The 14,206-nt window shown below is 50.9% G+C and overlaps 1 protein-coding gene across 2 annotated transcripts in view; it reads right to left on the reverse strand.

Moving 5' to 3' along the window:
* Positions 1 to 11,187, reverse strand: part of DGKZ (diacylglycerol kinase zeta) — a 30,591-nt gene extending 19,404 nt beyond the window's left edge. For both annotated transcript variants that reach the window (XM_085306339.1, XM_085306331.1), the window contains exons 1-7: positions 6,307 to 11,187; positions 5,462 to 5,570; positions 4,492 to 4,587; positions 3,574 to 3,651; positions 3,170 to 3,226; positions 788 to 856; positions 259 to 330 (exon numbers count right to left, since the gene is read on the reverse strand). In XM_085306339.1, the coding sequence (XP_085162465.1) occupies positions 259 to 330; positions 788 to 856; positions 3,170 to 3,226; positions 3,574 to 3,651; positions 4,492 to 4,587; positions 5,462 to 5,570; positions 6,307 to 7,127 (1,302 nt within the window). In that variant the 5' untranslated portion in view covers positions 7,128 to 11,187. The remainder of the gene's footprint in view (positions 1 to 258; positions 331 to 787; positions 857 to 3,169; positions 3,227 to 3,573; positions 3,652 to 4,491; positions 4,588 to 5,461; positions 5,571 to 6,306) is intronic.
* Positions 11,188 to 14,206: the final 3,019 nt, after the last annotated feature.

The following is a 14,206-nucleotide window of genomic DNA, read 5'->3' on the forward strand; positions in this document are numbered from 1 at the left end:
TCCCCTGGGCTCCCCATGCCAGTGCAAGGACTGCTGCGGGAAATGATGCAGGAATTTTGTAATAAGAAGGCTTCCCCTGGGAGGCTTTGAGAAGAACATGTCTCATGGGAGCTCCTAGCTACTACAGCACAACCTCTCCCAGTAAAAGGAGCTGTAAGAGCAGGCTGCAGAGAACAAGTTTGGGGAGCTCCCGGCAGAAAGCAGAGGTCATAGATGCAGAATAGACTGGTTAAGATGTTAGATGGGGGGTTTGCTCACCGCTTGCTTGCACCAGGAACAGCTGATGGCTACAATCTCTTTACTGTGGAAGGCAAACTTCTGCTGGAAACCCTGTGGAGGGAAGGATAAAAGTCTTGGGGAAACTCCCTCACAGCTTTCTGTAATCTAACAGGACTTCTGCACTACCAAGAGAGACATTACTGAAGAGAACATGCCTGCAGTCAGTGCACTTCGAGTCCCTCTCAGACAGCCCCAATAACCACCAGAGCACTGTACTCTATAGGAGTGTCCTCACTGCCCAGGGAAAATATGTCAGAAAAGAAGTCCTCTCCAGGGCAGACTGGGCCCAGGGGAAGAACAACTCTATGCAAGAATCCCAAACCCGTGGCACGTATCTACTGCTTCACTCCCTGTCCCTATGCAGAACAGGGCACGAGTCTTGGTTTTGCTGCAGGCTCCTCCTGTCTGATGGCAATAGCAGGATCTTTCTCATTCCCAGCTCAGTTACCCTCCCTAATCTGACCTTAGCTTTCCTTCAGGCTGACGCAGAAGCAAGACATCTTCTCACCTTGCCACACTGCCGGCATTTCCCTTCCTGCCGTCTCCGGTGCACCCAGTGATGCCGGACAACTATGGGCTAAAAGGAACAGAAAAGAAAAATTTGGTAAGTCCTTAACGTGAGGGAATGCAGGACAGCTATGAGGTATGGACACATCCTGCTCGTCTCCTCAGACCAAATCCTGACAGCCTGGGTGCCTGCCTCCAGGGAGAGGAATAAGACTGTTCACAGGCTCCTCCTCCCCATCTGTGRGCATGGGATCAGCTCATACTGGGTATAGGCTGGTGGCTGACAGGGGTAACTGTGGAGGCTGAGTAATGTGACAGGGTGATCCCTGAGCACTGTAAAAGGTAAGAAAGCTTACACTGAAGAACTGCATCTCCTATACCGTCCTCTCTTCTTTCAGCCTTGGATCATGAATGGTGTGTGTATGGAGAGTAGGGGGTCAACAAAGATTACAGAGAGGACTATGAGTTCACAGCCCAGTTGAGTAGGACCCAACATMCCTGCTTTTGGCAGCTTTTGGACTAATGACAGCAGAGGCAGAAATGGACTGTCTCTCCTATCAAGCATGAACGAGATTTAGGTGAACTCCAAAGCTGTCTGTCCTAAGTGCAGCACATGGGAGAGGGAAAAGGGTCCTGCTGGATTTTGTGGACATTAATCCAGTGGCAGTAAAAGGGAGGCTATGCCCTGAGCTCAGCTCTATGTTCCACTAGGTACATATAAGGGAATGGATTGAACTTGAAGGGGATCCCAAGCAGCACACACTCCAGAAGAGTCCCTTTCTTGAGTAGTGAGAGGGAGGAGCCTTTGGACGAACTGAGGAGAATTAGGAAGATAGCATGGATAAGTAGGGTTTGTGAGTAAAAGGAGAAAAAACAGGGAAGAGGAAGGAGAGAAAGGGCTGAGGGACAGAGAACTGATAAGAGACTGGAGAGGATGAAAATGGACACAGAAGAGTGAGCCAAGCCTGAGAGGCATGACAGGAGTTATCAGGAGAGTTTAGAAAGTAACTGGAGGACAAGTAAGTGAGCTAGAGTAAGATTGAAACTGGAAGGAAGGGTGCATRAGAGTACATGGCAGGAGAAGCAAAGAAAGAAAAAGCAGTTTTTAGTGACACTGAGACCCTCACCTTACCAGATGACACTGGCATTTCTGAGCAAGCAGCCCTGAATCTGAGTACTTTCTCCTATTGCGTCTTCTGTGCCAGCACAAACACAGTGTGGGTACAGCAGCTGTTGTTACCAGAGCGGCCCTTGACTGAGCCATCKATATCCACTCCAGAGCATTGCGTGGGCTGCTCTGTCTTCACAGGGTGGAGAGTGAACGATGAAAGGTGCTTTCATCAGAGCAGCTCCACAGAAAGATCTCAGGCTACTGCTTATGCCCATTACATTAAAATGTGGGCTAAAGGGGTCTCACAGCACCACTGTGGACATCTTCCATTGCTACAGAGACTACTGTCAGCTGGGAGACCACCTGTGGGGGTTCCTGGACTAGGTGTTAGGGAAGCATGGTCTGCTAGCTCTGCCCTACAGCCAGCTCCTGGTGGTGCTGTCGTGATGCCCTCCCCCAGCATGGCATACAGCAGCATGGAGAGCTCCTGCTCCCTAGGACAGGCATGGGTGCTCCTATGGGAAGGCAGTGCATGCTGCTAGATCAAAGCCCACATGGCAGATGGAAATTCCTCAAATCCTGGCTGTATTTCACATTACAGCAGCACCAGGAAGCCCTCCAGTGCAGGTAGCACAGAGGCAGGCTTCAGAGACAGTGAGGAGGGCACTGAAGAGGAAACGCCTTGATGTGCCATTGCGCACAAAAGCAGAGCAGGGATGGCCCTGGCATACAGACACYGAGGACAGTCCTGGCTGGGCTGAGGGGGGCAGGAAGTGGTTAGGCTGGGAAGGATACAAACATTATACTCCAAGGATGAAGAGTTATAAGATCATCTAACTGCAACTTGGAGTACCTGTGGCACTGAGCACAGGGATGAGGAAAAGCACAAAGTAAGCCAGTACCACCCCCTTCCAAACTGTGGCACTCCTGGGGAACTGCTGTTTGCCACAGCATCCCTTATTTGCTTGGGTGAAAAACCTTCCCATGAAACACTGTTTGCAGGGTTCCCACATGCAGATACAGGAGTTTTTGAACATGCAAACTGGCAGATGATCTACCCTTTGCTGCCTATGATTTCTCCACTTATAACACTCAGTCTGTGCTGCTGCCTTGCAAAGAAACACTCCTTTTAAAGGCCACCTCTTTGGTGCCAGGTGGCAGCACAATACCTGCACTTTGATGGGAAACATACTGGCAACATCTGTGGCCTCCGTGACCAAACTGGGAAGGCAAGGGGGCAAACACAGGCAGAGTCCCAGGCACATCTCTCACCTCCCGTACATTCCGTGATCCTGACTCCCTGAAGGAAGGTTTGCAGCGGAAATTTATCTGTGGATTGAGCACATATGAGAGGAATCAGTGAAACCATCACCTCACGAAAACCTACAGGAGTTTATTTTGCTACAACTGGCCCAGAACCTCTGGAAGTATTCAGTGATTGTGAAACCCACCACATGCCTCTTTTAGGGAACAAAATGAGGTCTAAGGTCTTAATCATGTTGCTGGACACTCCTTTTCGAATCATCTCTTAAAAAAAAAAAACCCTCTTTTTGCACGGAAAACAGTCATACTCAATCTTCTTGGGATTCACTACAAGTCTCAAAACAAGGCCTGGCCAGGAAAAGGCTGTTATAGYTTTGCAAGACACAGAGAGGGTTTTAATAGTCTTTACTCACTTTCTCTAGCTGTTCTATGCAGGGTGTATGCACTACAATCTTGCAGGCTGCACACTTACGTCTGGAGAGTGGTTTTTGCTGGAGGATGAGAAAAGGAGAGGAAAAATATCCATGTGAATAGCAGTGTTCAGACAGGCAAGTTCATCTTCCCCTTACCCTTTCTGCACATTTTCAGGATGTAGAATAAGTCCTATAAAAAAAATAAATACAATCCAGACTTCCTGCAAGCAAAGTGACTAAGAATGTGCCTACAACAGATGATCTCCACTCTGCAGCAGAGCAGGAAGGTGCTTTCTGCTGCATAATCAGTCCTTGGCCTCTTCTGACACTGCCTGAGTGTACTATGGAAAGTAATGTGGGAGGCACTTGTGGCCTACACCTTAGGCTCATGCTGCAAGCCCAGAGGGCAGACACAGGATGGCATCACTGTTTGGTGTCCAACACCTCAGGTAGGATCCAGCCTGCAAGTAGGGAGACCTTTGCTCTCTGTTGCTGCTACATCCCCACAAAATTTGTCCTGATGCAATCCTGCAGGTCAGGCAATCTCAGGGCTGGCTATCCATTTTTCCCCTCTATTGAAAAGTTTTTCCAAAGAAGGTGGAATAAGATTCTCCCTCTGAGTGCATGGGATCCCAAAGCTTCTCCCAGGAATATTACCTGTGGCCTGCTGGCAACCTTCTGTTAGGTTTCTGTTACAAACTGAATGGCAGCACTGGCTCAAACCGGGGGTGCAGCCCTCTTCCACGCATTGGCAGAAAGAGCACACCGTTCCTCCCCCTCAGTAACTTCCCAAGCCCCCACTGTGCTTCCCCCAGCACCAGGCAGTAGCAGAGCCTTCTGCAGTCTCTCCGCCTGGTGGCAGCACACTCCACCTCCATGGATCTTGCCAGGGAACTCGGGTGACCCCAGGTGATTTACCAGCATCTTCGCCATACAGTTCTGKTCTCCAACATAGCAGAAATCCCCAGAGGCGTTGGTCTCAAACCAGATGTGCTCCCCATAGACTGCAGTCTCCTGAAAGGTACAAGCCAATGCTGTGTTTCTCTGAGTAATCACCTGATCTCCTAAAATGCCTTGTGCTAGGGACAAGATAAGTTGATATGGGGGATGGGGGAGCTAGATGTAGGCAGGGAGACAAGATGCACAGAACAACCAGGGCAAAMACCTGGAGAGAGGAAACTTTACAAAGCTGCTGCTACAGCCCACCTTATTAGAAATGAGAGGACCCCAGAAAAACAACTTTCCTCTCTCTCAGATCCCAGGGAAAAACCTACAGCCTAGTTGCAAAGTGTCTCATATAAGCAGGCTGCTTATGTTGACCCTTAAGAGGAGGCACTGGGCAAATTCAGTGGTAGGGTCTCTCTGGAAACAGCCTCTGTTCTTTGACGTAAGGGTGCAGCTCAAAACCTGCTTGGCTTTGCCTTTGCAGAAGGAGGGTTGGAACAGAAGCTGGTACCCATACGACAAGAAGAGCTCTGTGCCCCACAGTTTCCACTTGCCAGAAGACCTCCACTGCCAGGAGCAGAAGAGCTAGAAGTTAAGCAGCTGTGCCATCCTCCCAGGCAACTGTCTGTGCCTGCACAGCCTCTTCTCACAGCATCAAGGGGTGCTGCCAGCAGCACAGATGCTGACACCAGCTGGTGGCAACAGTAGAGCCCACAAATGTATCAAAGCCAAAGTCATCTGTGAATCACACAATCACAGAACAGTTGAGGTTGGAAGGGACCTCTGGAGATCATCTAGTCCAACCCCACTGCTCAAGCAGGGTCACCTAGAGCATGTAAGGGAAGGAAAGAGCATGAGGGAAGCCTCAGCCTGGGAAGAGCCCGCTGCTTCTTGGTTTGAAGCCCATMTCACATGACGCCCAGCAAAACACAACAGAACTTACGCTCCAGTCCACAGTGCTGCGTATCTGCCTTTCCGAATCGCTCCTCATGGCTAGTGCAGGATTTGGCGGGGCTACCATGTGCTGGAGGCTGGACTTGGCAATAGCTTTTCTGGAAGACACAGGAGGGCTGGCTATTAGATCAGGAGAGAAGAAACGTGTGCAATGCATAGCCTGTCTCTGGGWTAGACAGTGATGCTGGAGAAGAAAACTATCTTCAGAATCAAGCAGCTGGAAATGCAGTGAATTCCCCAGGACCACTGCCTGAGGAACCACTCACCCCTCCTGCAAGTCAGCCCATGCGGGATGCAGAGGTGCTGGCCACATTGCTCACACCTCACAAAATGAGAATTCGACRTCTGGCAAAAGACAGGCTATATCTGCTGGGTCAAAGCCCTCAGGGATGATAGGCCCCTCGCACGATAGTCCAGGATACTCCACTCGCAGTCTCCACCAAACTGCGGAGCTGGGGCTGCCTGTGCAAGGGCAGCGCGGAGCCTCTGCCTCAGTGCAGCTCCCCATAGCTCCCGCATACAAAGGCACCTCAGAGCGTGGGGCATTTCAGAGCCCAGCTTAACTGGCTGGAATGAAGCAGCTGCTAGTTTGGGACCAGGGAGCTGGTGAGCTTCCCTCAGGTATGTTAGGGTGGAGGAAAGGACCAACCAGTAGGTCTTTTCAACTGGAAAAATTAGACAATACCCATCTCTAGCCCAGAAAGAGCCCTGGCACCTTTCTTCACGCCTGGGCTGGGAGAAGGCAGGGAAAACAGAGGCACTTTGTATGAGCCCCACGTCCACCTCCCCTCTCTCAGGTACTGCCTTGCTAACGTCACACGCCGCCATACATACAGCAGCCTGGGGCTCCAGCTGTCGGGGGCGGCAGGGCAGGCGGACTCCAGTCCCAGGCACTCGGAGAGGGCAGCAGGAGGGTGCCTGGCTCTGGCTGTACCCATCCACATCCTGGGGAGCAGCCACGCTCGGCCTGAGGAGAGCAGCGTCCCGCGCCCCAGAGCATCGCTCGACCGCCGGCGCTGGCTGAGGCGGCGGTAGCGCCCTTGCAGGCCGTAGGCAGCCCTGCCGTACACGAACTCGGCGGGCAGGAGATGGGAGGACCTGCGACGCAGGCAGCGGGGGCCCCTCAGCAGTGGCCTAGCGCGGAGGGGCCGCAGCACGGGCAGCATGGAGAGCCAGGTCTCCTCAGCCTGCCACCCGCGCCTGCCCGTCTCCGTCCCCGCAGCGGCCACGCTCTCCTCCCTGCCGCCGCTGTCCTCCAGTGACTCGGATCCGGAGCTGCCGGCACAGGGCACCCCTTTCCCTTCCTCTCTCATTTGGACAAGGCTGGCCAGGAGCATGGAAGGGCCCATCAAGTGGGTATCGATGGATCGCACCTGGCCCCCGCGCTTCTTCTGCACGGCGAAGCGGGGGCTGAGGCACGGCGGCGTGGTGCTGGAGCGGCGCCGGGAGCTGGGGCTGGCCTGCTGGGGCCGGCCCAGGCAGGAGAGGGCCGGCAGCGCGGTACTGGACCTGCCGCGGCGCTGGGCCAGCGAGGCGGAGGGCAGGCCCACTTGGGAGCGTCGCCTGGCTTTACCCGTGGGCACCGCCACCACGCTGGCACGCCGCGACCCCGAGAGCCCCTTCCTCTGGAAGTGCCTCTTAAAAAAGGTTTCCATAGCACCGAGGGTGGCACCTGAACAGTGGCTGTTAACACAGAAACCAGCAATTAAAGAGCCTCCTGGCGAGGCGGCAAAGATCAAGGCAGTGACCGGCCAGGGGATGGCCCAGAGCTCACAGGACACAGCAGRAGGGAGAGGGCAGGAGGAGGGTGAAACAGCAGGAAACCCACTTCAGTTGCCAGACCTATACGGCTGCTGCCGAGCTCTGCCTCTCCCTGCCGCAGCTCTCTCTACACAGGCAGAAAAGGAGGTTGGGGAGAAGCCTGAAGGCCTTCTCTGGTGCCTCAGTGGGTAGCAATGAGCAAACAGCTGGACACTGGGATGCCTCCACCTGGAATGAGCAGCAAGACTGGGACTGGCCTCTGCTGTACAACCCCACTGCTCACTGCTTAACAGCACTGCAGGAGCAGCTGGGCCACCAGGCACCCTCTCCTCTTGAGTTCAGAGCCAAACAAAGCTCTCCTCGTCTTAAGGCAGTTTTGAGGTTTATTTCCACAGCTTAGTCAAGGGTGCTGTGACAGCAGGGCAGGTGTCACATGCTGGATTTAGTTCCATCTGGATCCCATGCTCACCAATTCGGGCTAAGCGTAGTCCTAACCCCTCTTTTGCACAGCACAGCTTCCATTCCCAATTTCTCAGAAATCAGGCCAGACCTCTTTAGCTTTTCAAGTTCCCAACACTGTAAGGTATGGAAAAAGCTCAGCATTCAAATGCAGCCTCCTGCACTAGGATGACAGCTGGTTCCTGCAAATACTTCTCTGCAGAGGGCTTTGAGTGGAAGAAAAAAAAAAAAGAAACAGTGAATTTAGGGGGTTGGAGGATAATTGCTCGGCTTGGAGCAGCAGGGAGGAGATTCCGATTAAAAGGGACAAAGCTTTTCCTACAATCCCGTGTGCTGAGCTGGATGTAACAAAGGCACATGGCACTGGATGCCTTCAGTGAGGTCAGCCAGGCTTCCCCTACAGGAGACGCTCACAAATACCTGCTGGACTACTCGGAGGTCTGCAGAGATAGAGCTCCCCTCTAGATCACCCTGCGAAGAATAGCCACTGCACTGCTTGAAAAGACCAGCCCTTGCTTACTACTCCCAGTTACTCTCATTTATCCTCTTATGCTGGCCCTCCTGGTTTTCCAGGGGTAACCACTCTGCCTAAGAACCAGCCCCACAGAACTGAATGCAATGAAAACTAAGCACTTTGTATTCACAAGAAGAAAAACAAGGCCAGTAGAAGTGGGGCATGTCGATGTGGTACAGAATGGCAGAGGGAGCTGGAGTGGAGGTGGGCTAGGAAAATCATCTTATCCGTCCTGCTCAGAAATTCCCTCTCCTGGTGGAAAGGGCTTTAACACAACCCTCAAGCTTTCCTTGCCCAGCTCTCAAAGCTTGACAGTTTGCCAGGGCATTGCAGCTGTCTGAGAAAAGCACTGGGCCACAGATGGAAACTGCTACAGCACTGGTTTAAGTGCTCTCAGCTTGGCATGCAAAGGTTTAAATGGAAGAGTTGGAATCTAATTCCAGTGCTCCTCTACTCTAGAGTAAATGCTTCTCTTCTGACCCTCCAGCCACCSCTTGTCTTCAACCTCTAAATAAAGAGGGTTTATCTGAGGACAACTCAAGAAACACTGACACTCACAGCTTGGTAGAAACAGATTTCTGGCTCTTTAAGTGCTACAGAGCCAGGGGCTCCAGGCCACCACTGTCACTTGCAGGAACTTCTCCATGCTGTAAAAGGCTGTTCCTCTGAGTGTATCAGCACGTCAGTCACCACTGCACTAAGATCAGCTGCACTCATTTCTGTCTTCCTTTCTTCTCACACTTTCCCATGCACTCACTTGCTGGTAAGCAGTACTAGAAGACCTTTAGAACATCCTAGCCTAAACCTTGACTGCCTTGTGGGCCATGGGAACAAGCAGATTTGTTAGACAGACACTTCTCTTTTTGCTTGGTATATGCATTAAGAGAGCACATGGGTACTATTTTCTTGACCTCAAACAGGGGATTTTGCTTAGTTTTTTGTACCACAAGCAACCTATCAGACTATACTTCTACTTCTTTTAGAGAAGACTACAAAGCCAAGTTTGCATTTTGGGGAGGACAAGACATGGTTCAGTCTCCTCCAGCTTGGTAGGCAAGGAAGCTACCTCTGTAGTTTCCAGAGTATCACTGCTATTCCCTGTGCTACTTCTGTATTCAGCAACACAGCCCAGGAGGGGAGAAAGCACAGCAACACTCTCTAGAGGTATCTGCAGCTCAGACAGCAGTACTGGAGGAGTTAAAGTCTTGTTGAAAGGAATGCAAAACCAGACTGCCATCTTCTCAGAGGAATTTCTCAAGTTCCACTACAGCAAATAATGCAGATACACTCAGTGCTAACTGATCGCTAGCACATTTAACCATCGTACTGCCTAGGCCTGTGCAGCTTCACAGGCGGCATAAGTATATTCTGCCAATCACTTTGCTTCCAGTTTGTCCTTGATTCTGCAATGTGCTTCTCTTGTCCCTCTCCCCATCGTTTGTGGAATAGCACAGTAAACCAGATTATCAACAACAGTCTTTAAAATTRTCTAAACAAATGAAATGGGTTAATAAACAACAAGAACGCTGCCAGAGAGTGGCAAACCACAACAGACTTTTTGACCATGCTGAGTTGCTAGGGGAGATGTACTGCCAGCCTACATCCCGAATGAGTTGAATGGGTGCTCCCTTTGCCCCATATATTCCATCAACATTCAGGCTGGTGTAYTGCTGGCCAAGCTGCTGCTATGTGCAGGAAGATCTCTTAACACAGCTTCCTTCCTTTTTGCACCATGGTCTCGTGAGGAAATCTGCCTTGGGTTGACATTTATGTTTTGGTTTCTAGTTGATTAGAATTCTTTTTTATCTTCAGGACTGTCAGAAAGTGCCACACAGACTCTTGTTCCAGCCACCAGTGATGAAGGGTCTTACCAGAAAATCATCTGACAGCCATAATGGTACCACACCACAGCTCAGATAGGGGGAAATTCTTCACTATCCCCTCTGGCGTCTTATTTGCAACCTGAGCTGCCAAATTGTGGGTGTTGCGAACTGCTGTTGGCAGAGCAGGGGGATGAGGGCAACAAGGCATGGACTGTCCAGGGTTGATGTACTCTGGTAGACCCATGAGCAGAGCAGCAGGGGAGCCATGCACTGCAGGAAGAGGAGACCTAAGACTTGAAAATCTTTGGCCTAACACTTGCACATTTCTGGGATCTGCAGGTTTCTCTTAAAAGATTATTTACAGCTGACAAGGTGGATCAGGAACAGTGCCTGTTACTGCTTTGCAGACTGCATGGATCAGTTAAGTTAGGTAAGCAGGCTGGAGGCGGTCTAGCATTTGTAGGGTGGGAGGGAAAGGAAATAATGCCACATGCACTAGCATATCAACTCTGCTTACAGGCAGCTTTACATTATCATTACAATCTGCTTCTGTGAATGAGGAAGGAGTCAGCAGCTCTGGTGTGCTCACAATCTGCAGTCGGAACTTTTGGGAGTTTTTTCTAACCTGACCTCTCAGTGCTCCTCAGCCTCAACCTCCTGCCTGTGCTTCAATTGCTGAAGCAGGAACACACCCCAGACCATGGAGAGGCAACACTGCTGCCTCTGAGAGCTGAGGAGGAGCTGCAGAAAGCTCCCTGGGCATTCAGAAAAGGCTGCAAGCTGTTACTCTCAGTGGAAGGATCTAAAAGCCCTGGAAAGTCAAGCAGGGATCTAAAAAGAAAACTTTGCATCTAATAACTTCAGTAGAAGCAGAGCTGGTAGATCAGCTGATAAGGGGACCCTGCTCTCTGGAGCGCCACCAAAATATCCAGCACCTATGCCTTCCAAGGTGATGGTAGCTCCAAAACCAAAAAAGATGATTCTAAGGCCGAAACGCAAACTGTCCATCAGGCACAGACTTTGCCTATGCCAGGCAGAGCTTCTTTGTATTCAGCTCCTGTTATTCTGTCTGCTCCAATAGCCTCAAGCAAACCCCTGTGTACTGTACTGAACAAGCCCTCTGTGCCCTTCTTAGCCGTGTACACGGATGCTGTGCCACATGTCTGTTCAGCCCTATCCCTTCGTTATTATTTCTCAAACCCCCCCCCTCCCCCAAGAACTTGTCTCTTCCTGCCAGGATCCAGAAGCAAGAAGGATCCCAGGCTGTCTTTCCAGCCTCATCACATCCCCTATCCCATTCAGATACCACAAGCTGCTTTCAGCCATGGTTTCCATCACAAGCTTGCACTGCTTCATCCTCTCAGTGCTCTGTTACTCAAGTCTTCCCATGTATTCTGCTGTCCCTGTACCACCTCCACTGGGATCATGTCCCCGCTCTCCCTTCCGGCTCCCATGCATCAGCCTCTAAACCCTCTTCTCCCTCAGGTTCCCCAGCCAGGCAGGCTCCCTAGCGAGTCCTCTCCAATATAGAGGGAAGAGCAACCCATATGGATTAGATTTTACAAGGAAGGTATCCCTTTCTCAGAAGCATCAACCACTAGCCCCTGTCACAGATGGGGAAGAGAGCCAATGGGTCAAGATATCCCTTGGGGCTTTGGTTACAATGAAATGAGCAATTATCAGCAAGTTCCTAAACCCTGTGCAGTTTGTTTCTACGCAAAATGTACATCTAAGTTGTAATCCGTCCTACACCAGGCAACTAAAACAGAGCAAGAAGCTGTCTGAGCGGGCTACTTCATGAGAACAAGGGCAAAAAGGTCTGAGAATAACCTGTTACTGAGTACAGCTACTATTACCTTGGGGATCACCAGCTCTCATTTAACTGTGCAGAAATCTCTCCAGCCAGCACGGAAGCATACCCGCCTCTGAAGAAAGAGCAGAACAGCAGTAGCCTTCTCCTGTGCTTTTGGCACAGTGGTGGAAAGTCTGTGGCTGCACAAGCTATCAACAGCTTTCACAGCAGGGACTGCAATGCTTACTTCATGTGCAGCAGCTCTCCTGTTTACTGTCAAAGCCAGCCCTCCTCCATTCTCATTCATTCTCACAGCTGATGTGTGACTAATGCTGCACACTCAGTTACCACTCACGAGACTGAGGCAGACACACTGAGCTAGCCCAGAAGTTCCTGGTGCCAGGGACACAGCATTTTCCAGTAATAGTAATGAAAAACAACTTCCCCTCACCTCTAGCATAGGGGCAGGAAGACTCAGTCCAAACCATGAGTCTTTCAAAGCAGGGTGCAAAGCAGCTGTGTGGTGTGAGGGGGAGCAACAGGTTGTGCTTACCTTCTATTTTAAGCTTCATTCATTTGATGAACTGCAACAAGTGCCACCGCCTACATGGGCCACAGCACCTCGATCACCGGCTCCTGAGTCACAAGAGCACAGTATTCCCAGGGCAAAGTGTGGCTGAGGACATCCTCAGTTGCACCATCACTCTTACACCCTGGGGGAGGAGATTACTACCAATATGTTAAGGTCGCCCCTCCAGGCAGCAGAACACAGTCTCTGGCCCATGCAGGGTACTCAGAGGGAAATAGGTCCCTGTTCATCTTCAAGTGAGCCCTTCCATTGATACAGGGGACTTCAGGTCTCCCTGATAGCAAGACAACAAGGCAGGAGCTTAAACTGACTGGCTGGTCACCGTGTGTTCAGCTACAGAGGACCTCCCCCCAGCTCCAAGGTCTGTGCATGTGTGGGTCACAGTGCCTCTCTGCAGAGAGCTGCTTGGAGACTCCTTTCAGAAATGCCTGAGGATCAACAGTGAAAGCAAGTCACTCTAGACAACTTCTAAGGGCTTTGCTAACTTGATCAGAAATCTGTCAGCGCTACTGCGCACTTTGGTTCACCATACTCAAGGATCACCTCCCTTCCTGCTCAGCACAAGTTACCACTCTGCAGCTGCTGGTCACCTGCTAAACACAGACCACCAGACACATGACACTCAGCTTGCYGTTAAAATAGAAGCGTAGGTAGCCCAAGGAGCACAGCTTGGGCCACTGTATGTCACCACGGACAGGCAGCAATGTCAGGTTGACCTCTCTTTATCTTCCTGTGGTTCTTCCTTTGCCTCATTATTTCTCTCAGTTCTCTCCCCTCCTCCATCCCCAGACCAACTCTCTCCCAGGCTTTTTTCCTTCCCTTCAAGTGCCTGTGTGTTCCTCCTGGCCTGTTCCATGCCAGAAGAAAGAAGCAGTGACACTGTAAAGCTCAGAGGTTTACCTGCTGCAGCAGTCATAGCACTTTGCAGCTAGGTCTGCACACACAGACCAGATGGAGGGCACCAGGATGCAGAGCTAACACAGAGCCTCCTAACCACCCCTGTGGAACACCCTGCCAAACAAGAACAAAACTCCCAGCCTCCGGCTCCCACATAGACAAGCTTCTGCTCCATGACTTCACCACAGAGCCAGCACAGGGACCTGATCCAAACACCCGCAAGGTCTGACAAATCCCAGACACCAAAGGGTAATGAGATCCCTGCACAAGATGGATAGAAGTAAAGCTCACCCACATGCTTTATTTCAGGGGACAGGAATCTCATAGCACACCCCAGACACCCTGGCAGACAGCAATGCAATCAGTGAAATGGTACCAACTCAGCATCATTTCTGACTGCTGACGCCCAAGGCAGATTACTACACAGTACACACCAGGAACAAGACAAGGCTTTGCAGAAGGCCACCACTAACTTGAGCACCACACCATTTATAGATTTTCTGAATATTTTCACTCTTCCAGGAGCTGGGAATGCCAAACAGCTGATCCTGCCATCAACAAACCCAGCAAGCAGATTAAAACAGGACCCTCATCATTTCCCTCTTGCCCTGTCCAAGGGAAAAGGACATTTATCTGTCAACTCAGGTAGTTCCTGCCATGCTTAATCACATGTGATGTGCTTAAACACACATGCTTAAACACAAACCATATGTCACCAAAAGTCAGGAGGAGACAATTCACCACTGAAAAATCCCTTCTTACAATTTTCTCCTAAAGTAACTCATAAACACCCAAGCTCTAGCCACTTGCCATTCTGCACCATCTAGTTCTTCACTAATGTCTCACTTTGACTTCATCACGCCATGTGAGCCCAATTCCTGCTGAAAGGCAAATGTCTC

The sequence above is a fragment of the Rhea americana genome, unplaced genomic scaffold (genome assembly GCF_003343005.1).
Source record: "Rhea americana isolate MKP2758 unplaced genomic scaffold, rheAme1 scaffold_102, whole genome shotgun sequence".
Lineage (NCBI taxonomy): Eukaryota > Metazoa > Chordata > Aves > Rheiformes > Rheidae > Rhea > Rhea americana.